The 23,048-nt window shown below is 38.1% G+C and overlaps 4 protein-coding genes and 1 long non-coding RNA gene across 5 annotated transcripts; 1 reads left to right on the top strand and 4 right to left on the bottom strand.

Moving 5' to 3' along the window:
- Positions 1-1,476: 1,476 nt before the first annotated feature.
- On the bottom strand, positions 1,477-4,162 carry LOC110766488 (ribulose bisphosphate carboxylase/oxygenase activase, chloroplastic-like). Its single transcript, XM_021969821.2, has 7 exons — positions 3,889-4,162; positions 3,302-3,618; positions 3,106-3,205; positions 2,929-3,014; positions 2,292-2,764; positions 1,907-2,188; positions 1,477-1,786 (listed from the first exon to the last, which is right to left on the bottom strand). Exons 1-7 carry the CDS (start codon positions 3,934-3,936, stop codon positions 1,671-1,673), a joined length of 1,422 nt encoding a protein of 473 aa, XP_021825513.1. The 5' UTR covers positions 3,937-4,162; the 3' UTR covers positions 1,477-1,670.
- A 2,492-nt stretch (positions 4,163-6,654) lies between these two features.
- On the top strand, positions 6,655-7,724 carry LOC110766489 (uncharacterized). The gene is made up of 3 exons (XR_015836272.1): positions 6,655-7,084; positions 7,187-7,237; positions 7,586-7,724. It is a non-coding gene; the product is annotated as an uncharacterized LOC110766489 (long non-coding RNA).
- A 2,212-nt stretch (positions 7,725-9,936) lies between these two features.
- Positions 9,937-12,736, bottom strand: LOC110766487 (uncharacterized). Its single transcript, XM_088254494.1, has 2 exons — positions 10,850-12,736; positions 9,937-10,641 (listed from the first exon to the last, which is right to left on the bottom strand). The coding sequence occupies exons 1-2, from the start codon at positions 12,248-12,250 to the stop codon at positions 10,531-10,533; spliced, it is 1,512 nt and encodes a 503-aa protein (XP_088110620.1). The 5' UTR covers positions 12,251-12,736; the 3' UTR covers positions 9,937-10,530.
- Positions 12,737-14,015: 1,279 nt separating this feature from the next.
- On the bottom strand, positions 14,016-16,086 carry LOC110766465 (glycosyltransferase (DUF604)). The gene is made up of 2 exons (XM_021969793.2): positions 14,465-16,086; positions 14,016-14,359 (listed from the first exon to the last, which is right to left on the bottom strand). Exons 1-2 carry the CDS (start codon positions 15,863-15,865, stop codon positions 14,249-14,251), a joined length of 1,512 nt encoding a protein of 503 aa, XP_021825485.2. The 5' UTR covers positions 15,866-16,086; the 3' UTR covers positions 14,016-14,248.
- Positions 16,087-18,830: 2,744 nt separating this feature from the next.
- On the bottom strand, positions 18,831-19,472 carry TAC1 (telomerase activator1). Its single transcript, XM_021969844.2, has one exon. It carries the CDS (start codon positions 19,470-19,472, stop codon positions 18,831-18,833), a length of 642 nt encoding a protein of 213 aa, XP_021825536.1.
- Between the last annotated feature and the right edge of the window lie 3,576 nt (positions 19,473-23,048).

Here is a 23,048-nt window from a genome sequence, read left to right as displayed (position 1 = left end):
CTTCAAATTTGGCCGACAATCAATGCTGAGTTGGGAACAAGAAGTTATCCATAATTGTAGGTATAGGGTGGATCTTGGGTGGGTTGGAAAAGTTGGAGGGTTTAAACCAAAATTTAAACCGAAACTCTTCACTCGAATCTTAAATTCGAAAAATTATTGAGTACATCTGATACACCGATGAGCTGAACTTTCATTGATTATTAACATTCTTTTAGAGAATATATACCACAGTATCATTAATGCTTGCCTTAAATGAGAAAATCTGAGATTAACAGCAAGTTGGAAGGAATCTTAACTTTTAAACGTCAAGGGAGCAGGCTTAATGCCATTCTAATGCCAGCCACTATGCAATTTCTTTAGTCATTACGCTTTCAAAGATGATTGAAGGTTAAGGACTACAATTTACAAAAGTTCAAACCCACTATCTCACTTTATATTTAAAAAAGTGGGCTAGGGATGCAACTTAACCTGGGAACACAGCTTTGCATTATTCAAAGTCACAAACAAAAATGTGCTTATTAATTTAGTCATTGTATTGGGAAAATTTCATTCTATGGGCACTAAACAAAAGCAAGAAACTTCATATGAAGGCAATAAACAAATCCTATGCGGCATGATGTGGAATTAAGATAGATTTAGTTTTCAATTCATGGGCACGTTATGATAATGAAGTTGCGTCTAACTTTTAAAATTCTTTATAGTAAAAAATACTTAAAAAGAACTACAAAAACCTAGACCGAATTGTTATTATTGCACTCGACATTTGATATTTTAAGTGAAAACACTTTATCAAACGGGCTCTTAGTTTTCACTTTATGCACATGTCATGATGATGAAGTTGCGTCTCATTTCTGGAGTTTTTCATAAATAGACCTCTCAACACTTCTGTTTATAGTAAAAGATATGGAACGAACCGAGATGTTAAAAAAATTATTGCACTGTAGATGAGGGGCTGTTTTGTTTTCTAGAAATTGATTCTTTATGTGAGTGTCTAAATTAAAAGGCACAATAATTCCATGCGGGCTTTATGGAAAGGTACATGTCCAAGAATTCAAATTGGATTAAAAGAACTTCCACTTGGTCTGTGATGCTGATGAGATATAAATTATAATGCAGCCACACATGCCAAGACGATTGCTGAGTCTGAAAATTCTTGTAGCTTTTGTCTTGTGGGCACAGGGCCCCTGCAGATTTGGTTGTATTGAGACACACATTACGACGCTTCCAACTGCTATAGAAACAGATACAAGTAGGTTTCATTCGGACACAATTACACTTCACCATGTGCTTTTTCTCCTACAATCTGAAGGCATCATTTCATTTGGCTGTTGCAGATGTACTTTTAATTTTGTTTTTGGTTTAAAAATTTTCAGCTTGGCATTATTTTACATTATTTTTGCTCAGATTAATAGCCAAACCACTCAATTGGCTTGAATTCCAATTAGCTGCTCATATTTTCTGTTTTGGCAAGCAGAATTTTTCTATTTTCATAGCATTTGACTCTTTTTCATTAGCTTGCTTGTAAAAACTAACAGATACATAAGGTTGAATTGGGCTGGTATATATTTACCTGGCTAAACTCATGAGAATGGCTGCACAAGCACATTGCAATGACACAATGAAGACCACCACATTCTAATACAGATTCTCAAATTCCTACTAGAAAAGGTCTAAAATTGGTACAGGCAGCTCCCGTTGTCGCTCCTCGCGGTTGGATCATAGTTTGCTGCAGATGGATCAGTGCAACCTTCAGGGACAGGCAGGTTAACCTGTTGGGCTGCTTTCCCTGCATCCAAACAATTATTAAAAGATTTAAGAATTTCTCTTCTAAAGTTGGTTGTTCCATTTACAATCCTAAAGCCAGATGCAACCCTATCATCAAGGCCCTTAGGATCAAGAGTCTAACCATAGAAATTTCCACTCTTGATGGCATCGTCGTTGGCGTCTCCTAGAGCCGCCTCTTTCAAGTACTTTTCAGACAATTGGACTCTCTTCACATTGTCCTGCTCTTGCACAAGCAAGTTTCCATACTCAAGCAGCTTCGCAAGAGTCATCTTCGGTTGATTGAAAGTCGGAGGACCCTCTTTTGAGTTCACAAGCCTCTTACCAATACTTTCTACCCCCACACTGGCGACCCATTTCCTCACTTCATCATCATAAACTCTGGCCCTTATAGCACCAAAGAAGTCTGCACACAAGCACAATTGTATTAGTAAATCTCTTGTTTGTAGTTCAAGTTACAATGCCTCATGTCCCATATTCATGTTAGAGATTAAGGCACAAAAACTTACCAATGGACTGACCAGGGAAAGTGTCAACAAGCTTGACAATGTCATCTCTAGGAACATTGTCAGCCCGGAAAATCCCTGTGCACACGCCAATGCAGTCTTCGCGAGTAGGCGCCCAGTAGAACTTTTCCATACGTCCATCACGGATGAGAGGGGCATACAACGTGGAGAAGTCATTACCGGTGACTATGATGGGAACGCGGGGATTCTCCTGCTTGTTGTACATGCCAGGGAGTTGGACATTGGTTGGGTTGTCAGCAATGTTCATGAGGGTAGCATTCACCATTTGATTGTTGACAGTGTATTGAGTAGTTCCACCAAGTCTTCCAGCTCCTGCATCTAGATCATTGATGAAGAGGCAGCACATTTTGCCCTTGCTGATGATGTCTGCTGCCTCACGGTACCTTTGCCTGATCAGTTTTGCTGGCTCTCCAGCATTTCCACTTTCCAATTCTCCAGCACTCATCATAATAGGGCTGAGAATTCATTGTCATTGTTAGATATTTTACTATAAAAGCATTTGAACTCAACTCTTTTCTAAATTCAGCAATGTTCATGAGGATAACAGATTTTCAATTGGCTGCTAAAGTTCTCAATTTATAACCAAAAAGAAAGAAGGGCACAAAAAATGTATACTCACTTGATTCCCATTTTGGCAAAGACAAGCTCACATTGGAATGACTTTCCTTGACCTTTGCCTCCCCATACACCCAAAATAAGAGGAACCTGTTCCAAATTTTTTAAGCATCCCAATCAATTAACCAATATCTATAACCTACCCAGAAGAATTGGAGTTTTTGATCAAAATTTAACAAACCTTAATGTTTGGCAGGTTCAAAAAGTTCTTAGTAATGTGAACAACAAGTTTGTCCATGAAAGCTGGAGCAATGTAGTAGCCATCCATAATGTTGTCCAATCTGAAAAAAAACATGAAACATTAACCATCCTATGACTTTACATGGGATCAAGTTCATATGAAAATTTGACTTTGAAAACTTGAAGAGTATACTTACTGGCGAAGACCAGTGCTGATGTAATCATAGGAGCTCATGACTGCATAGTGGGTCCCGCTACCCATAGGGGCTTGGAAGAGAGTGTCCACCATGCCCTTTCCTCTGGTGATGTCCTGCTGGTCATCTGAACTGTCAAAGGCAAGCCCTCCCCACCTGTCTTTTGAGGTCTGCTTTTCCTCATCATATTCTGCAGAAACCTTGAAATTCCCAGATGAAATCTTTGGGTGAGTGATCTTGGAGGTGGCCTTCTTCAGGCTGTTGCCTAAGAAGGCAGAGCTTGGATAGGAAGATGCAGCACCTGAGCCATTTAACTTCAACTGCACCAAGAACACTCCATTTTTCAGAGTAAATCAAACAGACCCAGTAAAGGAAAAAAACCTCTTATCACAACTTCAAATCATATCATTCAAACACAAAATTTCAGAAAAAGAAAGAAAGTTTGTTCTACCAAATGAACAGACACAAAATGAAAGAGAGACGAGACGATCGAAACAATGAGAAAGTTTACAATTTAATGATTTAATCGATGAAAACAGAGGAAAACAAGAGTTGGGTTTGTTACAAAAAGGGCGGGAAGTTCATAGTACCGGTGCTCTGTTAACAGCCGCGATGGTTGCTGAGATTGAAGCAGCCATTGATTGCACAAGTCAAAAGCTTGAAGGGTGGAAATGTTTGAAGGAACAAGATGAAGTCTTTAAACAGAAATAAAATAAAACTGAAACTGTTGTCGAGCGTTGTCTCTTGGGAAGGAGAGAAAGGCAAGGGAGAAGAATTTATAGGAGGGAGAGAGGTTTTGGAGTGAAAGTGAAATGGAAATGGAAATCAAGGGAATTGGCTTACGAATTTCCAACGGCCACGGTGATTGGCGGTATTACGTTGCTCACTGTATCCTGGTGAGGTAAAGGACGTTGGTTTTGGACATGTGGGAGTATCTACAATCATACTCTCTATTTTTTAGCTAAAATTTAGCTAAAAACATATAAGAGCTATTTTAGGAACTCTCTATAAAATTTTAACTTCAATCATACTCTCTAGTTTAGGGAGTCAAAAATGCTATAACTCTTTTTTAATTGGTCAATCTCTATATAAAAAAAATTAATTAGCACTAATTAAAGATTTAAAAAGTTCATAAAATAAAGCAGAATTAAATTATAGGGAGCAACTAGGAGTCATTTCTTTCTTTTCAGATCTATGAGCTCCTAGAAGTCTCCCTCCTTTAGGAGATGCATAGGGAGCATGGTTGGAGTTATATTTTTTCAATTCCTCCCTAAAATTTGTCTAAAAAGGTGGTTTAGAGAGCCCACTGTAAATGCTTTTATGGGTTACATGGGTTTGCTTGGAAATAGAATGAAGACTTCTAGGCTTTTTATAATAAATACAAAATAGAGGGTTCTGGGAACTCATTTGGATTTGAGGTTAGGGTTTAACCTTATTTGTTCTCCACATATTAGTTTAGTTTCTTCAATTGTATAGGATTTTTATTCCTTCTTCTGATATACAAACCATATTGGAGGAGAAGGAATTGAAAGCATGACCTTGGGTGAAAAAAAAAAGTTCTTAATTTACTTGAGTTACCAATACTTTTATATATATATATATATATATATAAGCGATATTGGGGGATTGGGTTTTTTCACACACATACACTGTTAAAGGTGTCATGAGAGTTCAAATATGAGATCATTGGTCTACAAGTTAAGGCCATTGGACTAGACCTCGTTGGTTGAGTTACTAGCACCTTGCTTGTACATGATTCTTACTCCTACATGGAGGATTGGCTCATTTTCGGACTAATCACTAGCCACAAAAATGAAAATTCTTTAGTCACAGCCATCAAACTACCATTGTGGCATGGATATGGAAACAATATATAGAAGTCGAGAAACTTCTGGTGTGAAACACCAATAAATCTTTTTGTCCCATTTGGCATGGATAGGACTTGTCATGATCGGGCCCAAGACATCTCATTTTCATCATCCCTATCTTTAATTGGGGATAAAATTGTTGCAGAAATCTCCCCATCTTCAGTTGTTGCTTGATGGATCTTGGTTCACATTGGATGAGGTTTTCTTCTTTGGCACAATGGAGGGCCAATAGGCCGAAGCCTAAAAAAAGCAAATCCAAATTGAACTGGCCAGCTCAAACTTCAAACCATATAATTCTATAATTTATTTAAACACTAGAAAATAATTCTGTGAAGACTGAGTATATATAGCTGTAGCTTTTAACATAGTTTGATCATCCTATCCATATATATTTTGTTAGTATGAAAATTGTATTGTCATTTCTTAGACTCTAGCACAGGTTGTAAATTAGGTTGTGAGAAATTGTTACTGGACGTTTTGGTACAACTCATTCAACCCCATACTTCCGAGGCATGACTTGACCATATGAGAAACTTGACAATAAGTAAATCATGACATAATCATGCATTCAGAATAGGATTTATAATTAAAACTATTTTTTATTTAAGTTTAAATATTGGTCGTTTGGTGTCGTCACTATGAGTCCTTATTGAATCAGATTTTATATCCATAATTGGATAATTGTTTAGTGTCTCATGAAGAGACATGTTTGCATCAGGTTTAGATGTTTGAGTTTGAATAGGTTTTAGAGTTTGTAGGGGTCTTTTTCTTCTGGCAGCTACAAATGGACTGGGCCGCTGTAAGGAGTGATTTGGTGGAATTACCCCCTTGTGTCTGAGTTTGAAGATAAAGCCCCGAGGATGTTTCGAAAGGGTAGTGAAGCCTTAGGAAACTCCTTGGTTACCTTCACCAATGAAAATAACAACAAATTACAGATAAATCTTCTAGCTTTGCATGAGAGGCTTGTGGCATGGGAGCAAAAATTGTCATGAGTTTAGCACTTAAGGAGAAAGAGCTGTGAGTTCCTGTGAGAGACATAGGTTCTAATGGAGAAAGGGGTTCTAAGGAGGTTTGGTGGAGAGGGAGAAGGATGGGGAAGAATGATGGGTGGCCTTAGCAGTTTCCGGCAGCTTGACAGAGACTCAGTCAATGCTATAGCAAACTGCCAGAAAAAGTAGGAGTGAGCATTATAACCAAAAACCCGATCGAACCGCCCGAACCGGACCGCTTTAGGTGGTTTGGTTCAGTTTTTATACTAAAAAATCAAAGAACCAGTACAAAAACCGCCCGAATCGGCTCCAAACCGCTGAAAACCGGACCGGACCGAGTATTTTAATTATATTATTAATTAAACAAAATAATACACATGTCAGCGGATGATTAGTGGATTCATTGGCGTATCGTACTCCTTCCTACACCAGATTATACGAAACCCTAACATTTGAAGGGCTTCGAAATGTTTTCTCATTGCGCCTCTTTCTTCTTCCTCTGTCACCCGACTCTCTCGTCTCTGCCTCTCTCAATCACTCTCGCCTGAGTCGCCTCTGCCTTTTCTTTTTTTTCCAAATTTTCTCAGCCGATCTCTCAGTTTCTCTCTCACCCGCTCTCTCTCATCACTTGACTCTCTCAGTGACTCAAGTTCCTCTTCTTCTTTTTTCCAGATTTTCTCACCCGATCTCTCAGTCACACTCTCTCTCTCACCTGCTCTCTCTCAGTCACTCTCTCTCTCTCACCTGCTCTCTCTCAGTCACTCTCTCTCTCTCTCTCTCACACTTGCTCCGACTCTCGTCTCCCTTAGACAATTTCTACATGGTTCTCTCTCAGCCACTCCTGCTCTCTGTCAGCCGCTCTCTCTCAGTCTCTCTCGCTCTCTATCAGTCATTCTCAGTCTCCCTCTCTCGAGTTTTGTAGGTTTGAGGTATGAATATGTGTAAACCCTAATTAAAATTTTTTAGGGATTTGACAATTTTTGTTAATTCTATTTATCTGATCTGACTCTGTTGTGATTTTTTGTGGACAGAATTGATTTTGGGATCATAGGAAACGATTGGCTTGCTCTAGGTAATTTCTGGTAATTTCTGTTGTTGTTGCTGTTTGATTTATCATTTATTTCTGGTGTTGTAATTTTAAAGTATACTATCTGCATTTGATGAGATCTTGAGGTAGTTTAAGCATTATATATAGATTAGAATGCCGAGCAAGCAGCAATGAATTTTTTATTTAAGTTGCCATATCTGGTAAATGAAATTGTATACAACTCTGGTTAGAGTTTATTTAGTATTGTATTATTTCACCCTTTCAAACTTCGTGTATTATTTAGTATTGTATCATAGTTTATATAATTTTTTTGTAATGCCTTATTTGTAAGTTAATTCTATTTATATATTCTGACTTTTTATATAATTTTTTTTCTGCGCAGAATTGATTTGAAGGCAAATTTTTTTTTTCAGATTGGCTTGCTGGCTGTGCATATTTTCTTGTATGGAATTGTTGCTGTTTTATTTGCTATTTTTGCTGTATTTTTGTTATTTTTGGAAAGAATTGCATAATTCAATAACGTGATTTGGCAGATATTGAGTAATAATTTAATTTGTATGATTGGTTGCTGTTTCGGCTGTTATATTTATTTTTGATTGCTGTACCTCTGGATTTTATTTTCGTAGGGTATTATTAATTTCATGGAAGGAGAATCTGAAACCCCTCTTTCAACTAACCCACCACCACCACCACCACCACAATCAGACCCTCCACAATCAGCCCCTAGCAATTCAAATGTTTACTAACTGTTTTTTCTTTCTTTGTGCAGAGGTGCAAATCTGATTTGAATATGAAACAACTCATGGAATTGTATGTGTATATGTAATGAAAATTTATTAGTTTTTATTTGGATTTTCTTTTGAACTTTGCAAATATGCAAATTGTGATTGAGATTACTCTCACAATTTGCTATGGACTGTAATAATAATTAATTTCTGTATTTGGAGATGTGTGGTGGATGATGATTTGCTATGGTTTTAAGGTTTTTTTAAGTATTTGAATGATGAAAACTTCAGATATGCAGATTTGTCAAAACAGGAAAAACTATGCAGAAACTGTCAAAACTTGAATTGTTGAAATCTGACAAAAACCAACAGAATGGGCCTGGAAAACTGAAAAAAAAAAAAAGCTTTCAATTGTTGCCTTTGTTGGGCATCGGCAAATACCCGAACCGAACCAACCCGGCCCGATCAAATCGGGTTTCGACTTAAGTTGAAAATGGGCCTAAAAACGAGGTCCACGGTTTAGCTTTTGGGCCTGCCAACAAGGTCCGGTTCGGCGTGTGGTTTGGGCCCATAACCGACCCAACCCGACCCGTGCACATCCCTAAGAAAAAGGGAAATAAGGGAAATAATGGGAATAGACAAGTAAAGCACGAAAATTACTGAGTTTGCAGGTAAGAGAGGAAGGTTGCTCTCTGAAGAGTGGATTGATTTGTTGGGGTAGAAGATGCCTTATTTATAGCTGCTGGGATTTGTTCTTCTCCAAGAAACCCTAATAGTTTCTTTCCAATCTAGCCAAGCTTTCCTCTTCCTTTCTTCTCCTCCCTCTTGACTTACCTCATAGTGGTAACAATCAGCTCTACCCAATCCCAAAAAATCAGAGATTTTTGGGAGCTCAATGCTCTTCCCGCGGCTGGTCCAATGGAGGACTTCTATTTTCATCCATCTCCTTTCTCTTCTTTCCTCCTCTTTCCTTCTCTTTCCATGGCCAAATATGATGAAGAAAGGAAACAGGTATGTATGTTGGTTCAAAGGATGGCATCATCCCCTGCGCGCCAATATCCCTTGGTCCCTTGAATGCTTTCTCTTTGAACTTGTTCCTTCCATGTGGAGCCTCCCAGTAGCCCTTCACATATGGATCCCCGGGCTTCTTCGTGGCTTTCTTCTTCAACCAAGTGCTAAGGGCCTTGGATCCCTTTTATTCAAATTGCATGGGCCCTTTAATATAGAAAGTCAAGTCATCCAATAAGTGGGTTAAGTTCACCAAATATTTGGGCTTCATGGGCTATCTAAGGTAATGGGTTATTTTTTTTACTAAGGTGATGGGCTATTTTCTCCTTTGCACTTACCCATATATTTGGGCCTAAGAAATGGGCTTGAGTCCCGAGGCTCCCAAGCAACCCGGACTCCTCATTTCTTGGCCCATCAATGGGCCCCATGATAATTTATTTCCATCCATACCACAACCCACTCAAGCAAGCCCCAGGCATTTGAGTGGCTTGGGCCCACTTAAGCTTGTAGTACGATTGGGTGTGAAATAATAATTTCCCGTTTGGCATGGCATGTCGCTTGGCACGCTTTTAATTATGACGCTCGATAGGATAATTGGCATGAATTTGCAGAGCTAAATGCATTTTTATAATTTTAATCTCAATTTCTAGCATGACAGATTTTTATTTGGCATGGCATGTGGGGTGTGGCTTGTGCATGGCAGACTTTTGTGTACTCCAAATCGGACCTTTTCTCAGTAATATATCGTTTTGTGCTAGGAATTTATTCAGGCCAAACCATGGATTTTTCGGGCCTCAACAGAGTTATTGTTGCATGGTAATTGTGGCAACAAGGTTTTCTCACGAAGGTGAGAAGCCCTCTTTGAATAAAAGCACCGCTGATTAATCTTCTAGTAGGACTTTTCAAGGCAACTATATTTTCAGCATATTGCATCTTTGAGGAAAAGTCTGTTGTGCTTATTTTCTTTGGTAATTCATCAAGTGCTCCTTTGTTGCTTGGTGACTTATCGAATTTATTCATCATTCATAATTGCATACATATGCATGTCGGTGACTCATAATGGTTCAGGGCACCAAGACTGTTGGGGCGTTTATCCTCCGGTGAGCTTGAAGCGATCGTGACCAGTATTGCGTTCAACATAAGGAGTGTCGAAGATCATCCCATGACAGAAGTTGAGTTACGAAGAAGTCGGTAAACATTATCTAGAATGTATCTAGGATAAGTGTGTGAGTACTTCTTGTAATTATCGTTTTATAGTGGATTTGTGTTGAACTGAGGAGTCCCGTGGATTTTCCCCAGATGTGGAGTTTTACCACGTAAAATAATTCTCTGCGTGTTCTTTTATTTTATGCCCAGCACGTTTCAGGATTGATAAACCATATCAATCTTGCTACCAAAGTTTATTTTCTGTTTATTGATTATAATATTAAATCCCTCTAGGCTTTTTTAGTCATCCTACAGGTATTATCATATTTAGCAATTGATACATGCATGCTTCTGTTTTTGTCGTTCGAACCCTCCGAAATTAGTACGTATTGACTCCAATCAGAGCTTGCCACTTTGAAGATCGATTGTTCTTAGATGCTCTATTTTTCTACTGAGGAGAGACACTCTCAAAGCGCTTGCAGCCTCTAATTTGGACATGTACAACGTTGTCAGCTCCATCTGTGCCATTGATGATCTCGCAGCATTGTCTACGTGGTGCCTGCACATTCCACCATCATTTCCCAAAACATATGTTAGGCAACCTTACATAACCAAACATTGCAAGATATTTAGACACCAATAAAATTGTGCCAAAACACGTTCTTATAACTTTATGACCATGAGAAGACTCACTTTGGAAATCAACTACGCCACTTAATTTTCCAAGAAAAAAATTCAAGCTAGTGAAAGAGATATATTTCATTTACCTTATTCCACAAGTCAGGGTTGAATTTGGGAGCGGAGACGTTGAAAAATTTAACTGCCAAAGCACTAGCGTAGTTACATTTAGGACAATCATTTTCCTCTTTTCCCATATTATACCTCTTGTAACCAGTCAAGGTCTTACCCCCACCAACACTCTCAACCCGATCCAACATAAAAACAATGGGTCTCTCACACGTGTCTGAACTGACGGGTTGGGTATTAAATGTGAACGGGCCAGTGTCCCAACTCCTCCACGTCTGAAATGTCTCTACCGCAGTTTCTAACTTCTTAGCAGTCACCAAAAACGGATACAACTGCACAGTGTAACCCCAAGACACCGAAACAGACCAATTACGGTTCAAGTCATAACAAAAACTATGTTGCAGGATCCGACCCGGATCCACTTCATACCCGTTCACCAACGTTTCCACCGAGTCAATCTGAGTTAGGTTTGGACATATTGACTCCATATAGTCCAAATGGTGGAGTGACACTAGTGGGGCCACCGGGTGCGCCGCTAACAAACCGTACGGGCTTCCACGTATATCGAGCTGGTGGAACCCGAGTTCTTTTGTTAAGGGCACTCCGATCTCGCTCAAACAACCCTGAATCTTTTGATCTGAGCCGTAGAATTTATCATACCGATCAATGCACCCATCTAAGATCTCAACAAGCTCAGTAGCCAATGGGTAACTAATAGCAAACCCGCCTCCGCCGTAGGCCATAGTGTACGAGTGTATCACATCTTGTTCCACGCTCTCCGAGTTGCCGCCAATATAATACATCTGATTGTGATCGTATTTCGCTAACACCGAAACTAAGTTGTCAATGAAAAACACCGTATCATCATCTCCCATAACGAACCACCTCACGTTTGGCAACCCCAACTCGAAGCTTTCCTTTACGATTCTGGCTATGCGAACCGCGGACCGGGAACCATACCAGCAGGAGTATTTGAACCGTGACGTGTCCTCGGAGACTTTGTACGGCGGGACCGTCTCTGGCCACGTCATGTTGGGGAATGGTTTTTCGTCAAGCCAGACGAAGCCGCGGGTGACGTTAGGCTTCCACCACAGCTGGCTGTAGTATCGGCGTTTGTTCCATAACTTCACCGAGCCTCCGATGCCAAACAAAATGTGGGATATATTTGTCTGCTCGTGACCTTCGATTGAGACGCTGCCGTTTTGGTTAAACTTGGTGACTCTGTTAATATGGGGTTGGGGGAAATGGGAGTAATTTGAGAAAGCAAAGTAGAGGATGAGAGAGATGGAAGCGACGGAGCAAAGTGCTAGAGTGGATTTAATGGCGAGAGAGAAGAAATCTATGGCTTTGATTGTGGGGGAGACTGGGAACTTCCATAAATTAAAAGGATGGTCGTGAAGGGTTTCTCTTGTACATGACATAATTAATATGGAAAACCTCTATCACAACTTAAAATCATATAATTCAAACACGAAATTGCAGAAAAAGAAAGAAAGTTTGTTCTACCAAATGAACAGACACAAAATGAAAGAGAGACGATAAAAAAAAAGGAGAAAGTTTACAAATTGATGATTTAATCGATGAAAACAGAGGAAAACAAGAGTTGGGTTTGTTAAAAAAAGGGCGGGAAGTTCATAGTACCGGTGCTCTGTTAACAGTCGCGATGGTTGCTGAGATTGAAGCAGCCATTGATTGCACAAGTCAAAAGCTTGCAATCAAATGAAGGGTGGAAATGTTTGAAGGAACAATATGAAGTCTTTGAACAGAAATAAATAAAACTGAAACTGTTGTCGAGCGTTGTCTCTTGGGAAGGAGAGAAAAGCAGGGTACACGAATTTATAGGAGGGAGAGAGGTTCTGGAGTGAAAGTGAAATGGAAACCATGGGAATTGGCTTACGAATTTCCAACGGCCACACAAATGGGGATTGGCGGTATTACGTTTCTCACTGTATCCTGGTGAGGTAGTGGACGTTGGTTTTGGACCTGTGGGTAGTTAGTGTATCTCCCTAAATTATTTTCTTACACAAATTTTAGGAGCTCCTAGAAGTCTCCCTATTTTACGAGGTGGATAGAGAGCATGGTTAAAGTTGTATTTTTCCAATTCTTCCCTAAAATGCGTCTAAGAATGTAGTTTAGAAAGCTCATTATGAATGCTCTTATGGGCTACATGGTTTGCTTGGAAACAGAATGAAGACTTCTAGGCTTTTTATAATAAAGACAAAATGTTCATTTGGATTTGAGGTTAGGATTTAAGCTTATTTGTTCTCCATATAGTAGTTTAGTTTCTTCAATTGTATAGGATTGTTATTCCTTCTTATGATATACAAACGATATTGGGGGAGAAGGAATTGAACGCATGACCTTGGGTAAAAATAAAAGTTTCTTAATTTACTTGAGTTACCAACACATATATATATATATACACACACACACAAGCTATGTTAGGGGATTGAGTTTTTTCACATACACACATTGTATTAAAGGTGCCATGGGAGTTCAATTATGAGATCATTGGTCTGCAAGTTAAGGCCATTAGACTAGACCTTGTTGGCTGAGTTACTAGCACCTTGCTTGTACATAATTCTTATTTCCGACATGGAGGATTGGCTCATTTCCAGACTTATATGTCAATACAAATTGACACGTATGCATTTTTTTATGAGTATCAAATTGTGATTTGCATGAAGTGACAAAATAATATTCTTCCTCAATTATTTTTAAAATAAAAAACAATTTAAATGTGTGGGTCGATTGGTGAAAGATGACCAAAGTTTTTAAGCCCATTACTTTTCTTGCTTTCTACACTAATCACTAGCCACAAAAATGAAAAATCTTTAGTCACAGCTACCATTGTGGTCCAAGAAACTTCTGGTGTGAAACACCAATATTTGTCCCATTTGGCATGGATAGGACTTGTCATGATCGGGCCCAAGACATCTCATTTTCGTCATCCCTATCTTTAATTGAGGATGGATCTTGGTTCACATTTGTTGCAGAAATCTCCTCATCTTCATTTGTTGCTTGATGGATCTTGGTTCACATTTGTTGCAGAAATCTCCTCATCTTCATTTGTTGCTTGATGGATCTTGGTTCACATTGGATGAGGTTTTCTTCTTTGGCACAATGGAGGGCCAATAGGCCGAAGCCCCAAAAAAGCAAATCCAAATTGAACTGGCCAGCTCAAACTTCAAACCATATAATTCTATAATTTATTTAAACACTACAAAATAATTATGTGAGGATTGGGAATACATAGCTATGGCTTTTAACATAGTTTGATCATCTTATCCATATATATTTAGTAATTGATACATGCATGCTTCTGTTTTTGTTGTTGGAACCCTCCAAAATTAGTACGTATTGACTCCAATCAGAGCTTGCCACTTTGAAGATCGATTGTTCTTAGATGCTCTATTTTTCTACTGAGGAGAGACACTCTCAAAGCGCTTGCAGCCTCTAATTTGGACATGTACAACGTTGTCAGCTCCATCTGTGCCATTGATGATCTCGCAGCATTGTCTACGTGGTGCCTGCACATTCCACCATCATTTCCCAAAACATAGGTTAGGCACACACACTAATAGTCAACCTAGTGATAAAAATTCAAGCTCGTGAAAGAGATATATTTCCTTTACCTTATTCCACAAGTCGGGGTTGAATTTGGGAGCTGAGACGTTGAAAAATTGAACTGCCAAAGCACTAGTGTAGTTATATTTAGGACAATCTTTTTCCTCTTTTCCCATATCGTACCTCTTGTAACCAGTCAAGGTCTTACCCCCACCAACACTCTCAACCCGATCCAACATAAAAATAATGGGTCTCTCACACATGTCTGAACTGACGGGTTGGGTATTAAATGTGAACGGGCCAGCGTCCCAACTCCTCCACGTCTGAAACGTCTCTACCGCCGTTTCTAACTTTTTAGCAGTCACTAGAAACGGATACAACCGCATAGTGTAACCCCAAGACACCGAAACAGACCAATTACGATTCAAGTCATAACAAAAACTATGCTGCAGGATCCGACCCGGATCCACTTCATACCCACTGACCAACTTTTTCACCGAGTCAATCCGAGTTAGGTTTGGAAATATTGACTCTAGATAGTCCAAATGGTGGAGTGACACTAGTGGGGCCACCGGGTGCGCGGCTAGCAAACCGTACGCGCTTCTACGTATATCAAGCTGGTGGAACCCAAGTTCTTTTGTTACGGGCACTCCGATCTCACTCAAACAAGCCTGAATCCTTTGATCTGAGCCGTAGAATTTATCATACCGATCGATGCACCCATCTAAGATCTTAACAAGCTCAGCAGCCAATGGGTAACTAATAGCAAACCCGCCACCGCCGTAGGCCATAGTGTACGAGTGTGTCACATCTTGTTCCACGCTCTCCGAGTTTCCGCCAATATAGTACATCTGATTGTGATCGTATTTCACTAACACCGAAACTAAGTTGTCAGTGAAAAACACCGTATCATCATCTCCCATAACGAACCATCTCACGTTTGGCAACCCCAACTCGAAGCTCTCTTGCACGATTCTCGCTATGCGAACCGCGGACCGGGAACCATACCAGCAGGAGTATTTGAACCGTGACGTGTCCTCGGAGACTTTGTACGGCGGGACCGTCTCTGGCCACGTCATGTTGGAAGAGGGTTTTTTGTCCAGCCAGACGAAGCCGCGGGTGACGTTAGGCTTCCACCACAGCTGGCTGTAGTATCGCCGTTTGTTCCATGACTTCACCGAGCCTCCGATGCCAAACAAAATGTGGGATATAGTTGTCTGTTCGCGACCTTCGATTGAGACGCTGCCGTTTTGGTTAAAGTTGGTGACTGTGTTAATATGGGGTTGGGGGAAATGGGAGTAATTTGAGAAAGCAAAGTAGAGGATGAGAGAGATGGAAGCGACGGAGCAAAGAGCCAGAGTGAATTTAATGGTGAGAGAGAAGACATCTATGGCTTTGATTGTGGGAGAGAGTAGGAACTTCCATAAATTAAAAGGATGGTCGTGAAGGGTTTTTCTTGTACATGACATAATTAATATGGAAAACTGAATACTCTGAAAATAATTTTCTGGGAAATCATGAAAAGGAAGAAGAGGACGAGGAGGAGAAGGATATGGGTTTTGAAATATATGAAGGTTGAAGGGAGAACATGGAGGCAGGTCCTACATACTTTGATGCCTAAACGTCTGGTTTCTAAATTGATGCCTTTAATTTAGTCACTCTTGAGACTTGACTCTTTTAATGACTCCCCAAAATATCGATAGAGAAAAAGAAATCTCAAAGAGGTTATGTCGAAGAATGGTACATCTTAAGTTAAAATGACGATCATAAATATTTTTTAATTTTTTTTTATTATAATAGAGAGAATCGAACCTTAACCTAACTTAAACATAACCTATCATATATTAAATTAAGATACGGACCAGTATAAAAAGCAATGTAGAGTCCATATTGAAACGAAGAAATTTGTTAGTTATGGCATGTTTTACCTTGTAATTAAGGAGGAGTTACACTCTCAAACCGATTGCATTCTCTAATCTGAACTTGTACCACACTATCAACAACCCCTCCTTGTGTGCCGTTGATGATCTGACAACATTGTTTACGTGGTGCCTGCCCATTTCTCCAACATGTTAGGCACTCATCAAATATAATGTCAAAGAAATGTACACAACAAAACAAATAATAATTCCATGCATATATGCCACTAATTGCGCTGAACTATTACACAGCAAATTCAGCAGAAGATTTAGGTGCTTTCTGTTTATCGTTTTCTTCCCTCCACAACTTATTTTGACTATCTGGTCAACGAATCTTGATCTTGGGTCAATGTCTCTAAAGCATTTCAGTTTAGTAACTAATCAAAAAAAATTATGACAAAAATATCAATGAAACTAAGGACGTTTTGGAACTATGGACTGTACATAGTCCAAGTGGTGGAGACCAAGCTCCCACGTATGTCAATCTGGTGGAAACCAAGCTCTTTTGTTAAGGGCACCCAATCTCACTCAAACAAGCCTAGATTCTTTGATCTGAGCCGTGTAATTGATCGTACCGATCGATGCACCCATCTAAAATCTTTGACAAGCTCAGCCGCCAATGGGTAGCTTACAGCAAACCCACCTCCACCGTAGGCCATAGTGTACGACTGTATCACAACTTGATCCACACTCTCCAAGGTCCCGCCAATATAGTGCATTTGATTTTGATCGTATTTCGCTAACACCGTAACTAAGTTGTGAGTTAAAAACACCGTAGCATCATCTCCAATAACGAACCACCTCACGTTTTGCAACCCCAACTCGAAGCTCTCTTTTACGATTCTCGCTATACGAACCGTACACGCAGGAGTATTTGAACCGTGACGTGTCCTCGGAGACTTTGTAGGGTGGGACCGTGTCTGGCCACGTCTTGTTGTGGTGGTCTAAATTTGGTACGCAATCTAGTGAATATTTGTCACATAATCGTTCAATAGAGAGATAAGCCCAAACCTACGATATTGGGCCATGTTTTTTTTTTAAATTGAAAAAAAAAAAATCAAAAGCCCAAACCTACGATTCATGGGTTCGTGTACAACAACTGCAATGGATTTGGAATGCATTGGTTCGAAACCAATATAATTTCATCAATCCATATCTGGTCCAATATAGATTGAATTATGATTATTTTTTTCAATCCAATTCGAGTACATTAAAAGTTTGAATCCAATCCAATCCGATCCAATTGATACTGAATTGGATTGGATTGGATGATAGGTTTTCATCATAATAAAAAAAAATAATAATGAAATATGAAAAATTTATCCCCAAGTTTAATATAATCAAACATTTTAATAGACATAAATGTAAAATATAAATGAAATGGTAGAGAAAATTATTTTAATTTTATAATATATTAAACATAACTTCATCAAATTACTTAAAATATTTATAACTTTCTCAATGAAAATTACCTAATGAGCAAAATAAGCATGAACCTAACTATATTAATTGGATTGGATCCTCACAAGCAAATCCGTCATCCGATCAAATCATGTCGGTTTTGGAATTTAGGGATCCAATTCAATCTGCCAAATCATTAAAACTGATTAAAATTAGATTGGATCTTGCACACCCCTAGAAGATACACTAAACTTGGGCATTGTTTGTTTCCACATAGGCTTGTAATGTATTACTAGGGAAAGGCTGGTGGACGACTATTAACCGTAAATTAGCCTCAATTTCACTGTAGAGCCCACACTAATCTATAATACAATTTCGTGAACTATTGTCTCTAGCAAAACTCATATTAGAGTCATAGAATATGCAGTCCATCGTCATTGACATATGTGTGTGCAGTGCATCCATATTTGAATATTGAAATTCATGAACCAAAACAAAAAAGTACATCCTGCACGTAGAGGAATATTAGAATGCAAGAATAGATCATGTTTTTGTAAAAGATAAATATGATGAACGAGAGTACTGTAACATAATCAGAAAGCTATATATATGATATATGTAAATTTCTTTTTTTCGCCCAAAGTTAGGAAGGGAGAGAGAGAAAACTCACACATACGGATACCGTGGGGCTTTCATGTACTTCAATGCATGAGATAGTTTGCAATTTAAGTGAGTTTTTAATACATACGTACCTTGTTTACATTTTGAAAGAGCATGCAGGCCAGGTAGGATACGATTTCTCTAATTAATCCTCTTGTGCTCTCTGTCGTACCAATCACCGATCAAATTAAGGAACAACCCTAATTCTAACTTCAAGAAACTTCTTCTCAACCTGTTTTGTTAAATTTCTGCTTTAAAAAAAAAAAGAAGACCTTTTTGTTAAATAATTCCTGCCAGATGCCATTTCAGAAAGTGGGAGAGAGAAGCTGTAAATCAAACCTACGAATTAGCCGATGATCAATTTCATAATTAATATATAATACATAATACATATCATCCCTTTAGCACACAAAAATTGCTCTAAATATAATCCCTTCAAAAGTGATCATCAAAATCAAAAGAACTCTCTTGTGCTCAAAGTGCTTGGTGTCTCAGTCGGCTCAGGTCCTAACCGGAGCTCCAAGTCCAATTCCTCAGCCCTCTTCATCATCTCTTCATCCCTGCACCCTCCACTTGTACACTCTACAGTAATTTTATTAATGTCGACAGTACAGGCTAATCCGGATGGCTCCTCTACAAACAATGGAAGCTGAAGCTGAACTTGAACTTCTTCAATGCTAACTTTTCCCTTATTCGTGGCGTCGATGATCACAACATCATCATCTTCATCTCTGGTAAAAGGGTATGATAATATTGGGTTTCTGGGGATGTTGGTTTCGTTTAATTCCATTTGTATTGAATTTTTGTCCTCCGAATTAGCACGACTGTGATGAGCACTAGGGTTTTTGGTAATTCCATCAGTGGAAGAAATATTTGCAAGCTGGTTTTGATCTTCGGAGAATTGTCTGATCCGGGCTCTATCTCTTCGATGAATGTTCATGTGACCCCCGAGAGCCTGCGCGTTAGAGAAGCTTCGGTTGCAGAAGGTGCAGGTGTAGGACTTTGCCTGCCCTGAGCCACTGCTATGGTCATCCGATGAGCTCCATTTAATCTGATCAAATTTTTCGATATTATTGCTGGAGTGATTTCTCTCCATAAAGAACACACACTTACACAAACAGACTCACAGAGAGAGAGAAAGATGGAGAGAGAGAGAGAAGATAAGAGAAGACATTAAGGTGGTCAACTGGTCGGTTAGGTAGTGTGAGAAATTTTCACATAGAAACAAATATCCGTAGGGACTACTACTTCTAGACAAAAGTTAGCATGCATGAAAAAATAATAATATTTTTGGTCAGAGGAATTTTGGTTTTTTTTATCAGCAAAGGCAGGGATTATATATTATTAAGAAAATAAAACGGGAGGACGTATATTTAATTCGATTTTTTTTTTTATTGAAATGTGACATCGAGGTTTTTGGAAGTTTTTGAAATTTGTTTTTAAGTTGTGACCAGCTGCCAGCCAGCAGGGTAAACAAAATTAATATGTCCCAAATGCATGCTTGTATACGTATTTTTTGTGGTGGAGATATATGCAAAAAGTTAATCTATTTAATTCTTGATAAGCGTGGAAAGTTACTTTATTTATTATTATAGTGAATGAAAACTTAATCTTGCAACTGAAGTTAAACTCTTCACAGGAACCAGGAGCCTGTAAAATTAAATGCAGTAATTTCTGCTTAATTACTGCTACATGTAGTAAAAGAAACGGCAGATTTCGACTTCCCTACTGAGGTATATGCTATATACAGCGATGTTAACTCAAGTTCTCTCTTCCTTAGTTAACTTGTTAATTACCTCAATTAATTGATTAAAACTTTTAATGAGACCGTTTTGCTATTTACTAGTCGAACTTAATTATATGAAATTAGTGGAGTCAAGTTAAGTTTAAACGGATACTGGGAATTAAACTCGGGTTAACTAGTTTAATAAGATATTTTCGGTTAAATACTTTAATGTTTAACATTTCAATTTAGTTGTCAACGGTTTAGTCAAATAAAAAATGACTTTTTATTACAGACCAAGGTCTCATGTTCGAATTTCCATACTCAATTACACATGAATATACGTTTTTAATCTCCAAAAGAAAATAAAACGCAAAAAACAAAAGAGAGGGGGGGTGTGGGGTGGAGAATATAGAACTTGATATAAGTTGACCTTTTTTTTTCCCATAGATTCCTAGGTTTGTTTATTATTTGCCGAAGACCACAAGGGTATTGTCCTAAAAGGTAAAAAAGACCAGATATGGATAATACTTAGGTGCACTCTTTGGATGCATGATTAAAGAATATTCACCATACACATGTCATAATTGGAATTTTTTATTTCTTAAATCATAATTTAAAGATCATATCTGTTTATATAAAAAAATCAATCAATCAATCAAGTGAAGATCGTTTAGTAATTCATATGTGTCTAAACAAATTTCGATGATTTTGTGAACAATTAACATTCTCATGATGAGCTAGACAATCTCCAATTTGATTGGTTTATTTTCTTTTTAGAAATGATCTTTAAATGGTTATTAGAAAATAAACGGTTTCGATTATGACATGTATATATACGATGAAAATTCAAAAAGAAAATCTAAATAAATTCATACGTACGATACGAGATCAACGTATATAACTATATAGTATTGAAACTACAGAAATTGAGATTTATTTATTTATTTCTTCTTGATAAGTAAGTTTCTGTAAAAGCCTTTGATGACGGATGTGATGAATTGACAAGTAGTGAATTGCAATGGTTAAATTATGCATTGACATCACCATCGGTTGAGACTTGAGAGCTTACGTGCAATTAGGTACCTAACACCTCCAAAATGTTGCTTCGCATGCATGATGATGAATGATGCCAGATGTGACGATAGTTATATAATGACACTTCTTAATTTGTGTTGCTGAGTTGCTTGGGATAATGGATAAATATTCCATAAGTGCCTGTTATTCTCTCTCAACCAACACAATAAAGAAAAACACAACCATGAGACGTGGTGTGGTGGTAGCTCACCTCATTCCTTAACCATGTGGTTGGGGGTTCGATCCCCGCCCATGAGAATGGAACGCATTTCGTGGCCAGCCGTTTACCTTCTTTGGGAGAGCTCCCGCGGCGAAAGGGATTAGTCACTGTTGTCGGCGGTGGACACCCTTGGATCTCATCCAAAAAAGAAAAACACGAAAATTTAAAAAAAATAAAAAAGAAAGAGAGAGAAATTGGCTGTTACTGGCAATAATATTGCATTACAATAGTCATTCACCACCGTCCAAAATCATGATTGGATAGAGATATGGATGTGAGGTTTTGATCATGTATCATAGATGCTGAGAAATGTGGCTAGAGGGGACGTTCATGCAAGTGATCCGGTAACCGACAATTTCATCATAAATTAATATACTATTGATATTAACATATATATATATATATATATATATATATTATATAGTTTCTTCTGTTCTAAATATAATTTAGAATCAAGATTGACAATCGATTGAATTCACAGTTTAACAGCGTAACATTTTTTTTTTTTAAATTAATGTTATTATGTGGATGTCATTTCGATGATTTGTTTATTTGCGAATTTAAAGTATGATTGATCTGATCGACTGTAGATGTACCTTAATTTCTTCCATAATAATCGAGTTGGTTATTCTAAAGCACTTGTTTTCAAAGCCATGGGGGATGTATTTGACTTGAATTTGTATTGTGGAATGCAGGAAGTTAAAAGGTAAAGTTCTTGTACCCTTTCTCAATCAAATGGGCATGATATATTATTATGTTGCTTGTACCAAACATCAATTTAAACACTTCTTTCTCATCCTCTCTGTATTTGTATTTGTATTTTAATCTTAACATGTATGACACAAATGGGCTTCTCAGCATTTCAAGTGTAGAAACATTAGGTGGATTTGGGGCCTCAGAGATGGTGAGTGTTAATCTCGCATTAGGCTGGGCCTGTTCCTCAAGCTTGCTTGCAGATACACTCTTCAGCCCCAAATGGATGAGATTCTATAAATAACATAGGATTAAATATTAATTCATTTGTGATAATACCAAAAACATATCACGGATCCAGTGCACGACAAACATATATCTTGTTGTAATAGACATTTCTTCTATTGAAGTTTTATTTGTATTGTTATGGTTTGTTTTTTTTAAAGCTTTATGTTTTTCGGTTATTTTGAGTTTGCAATCTTAGTTGGAATGCCTATACCAAAGTTTCTTCAATCCTAAGTGATCGTTAGTGAAGGTGCATCAAATTGTGTTAATTTTGATGTTAAATTGTTCTATTATTTTAATGGCCTTTTGTGACTAGTTTGTATTGGTCCTTTAGAGCTAGTGATTTTTCAGCTAAATTTATGAATGCAATTCTAGAATTTCTTAAACAAAAAAGTAAAAAAATAATAGACATTCCTTGCTGATAAACGAAACATCCCAACATAGGGCACCAGTGAGTTAGTCCAAAGACAGTGAATTTGCCCCTTTATACTCAAGTTTGAGTCTCATTTTGCATAAATTAAATATTCCAAATTCGAATCCCTTTTTTTTTAGATATCCCAACATACGATTGGTTGGTTTAGGTTGATCTTTACCTTGGTATGTATGATGTGATAAATATCCAAAGGGGCCTCAGATACAGATAAATTAGTGAGCTTTAGTATTTGGTGAGCTCG

The sequence above is a fragment of the Prunus avium genome, chromosome 6, assembly GCF_965620075.1.
Source record: "Prunus avium chromosome 6, drPruAviu1.hap1.1, whole genome shotgun sequence".
NCBI lineage: Eukaryota > Viridiplantae > Streptophyta > Magnoliopsida > Rosales > Rosaceae > Prunus > Prunus avium.
Note: the sequence above shows the minus strand (reverse complement) of the source record. Positions and strands in the feature narration are given on the sequence as shown.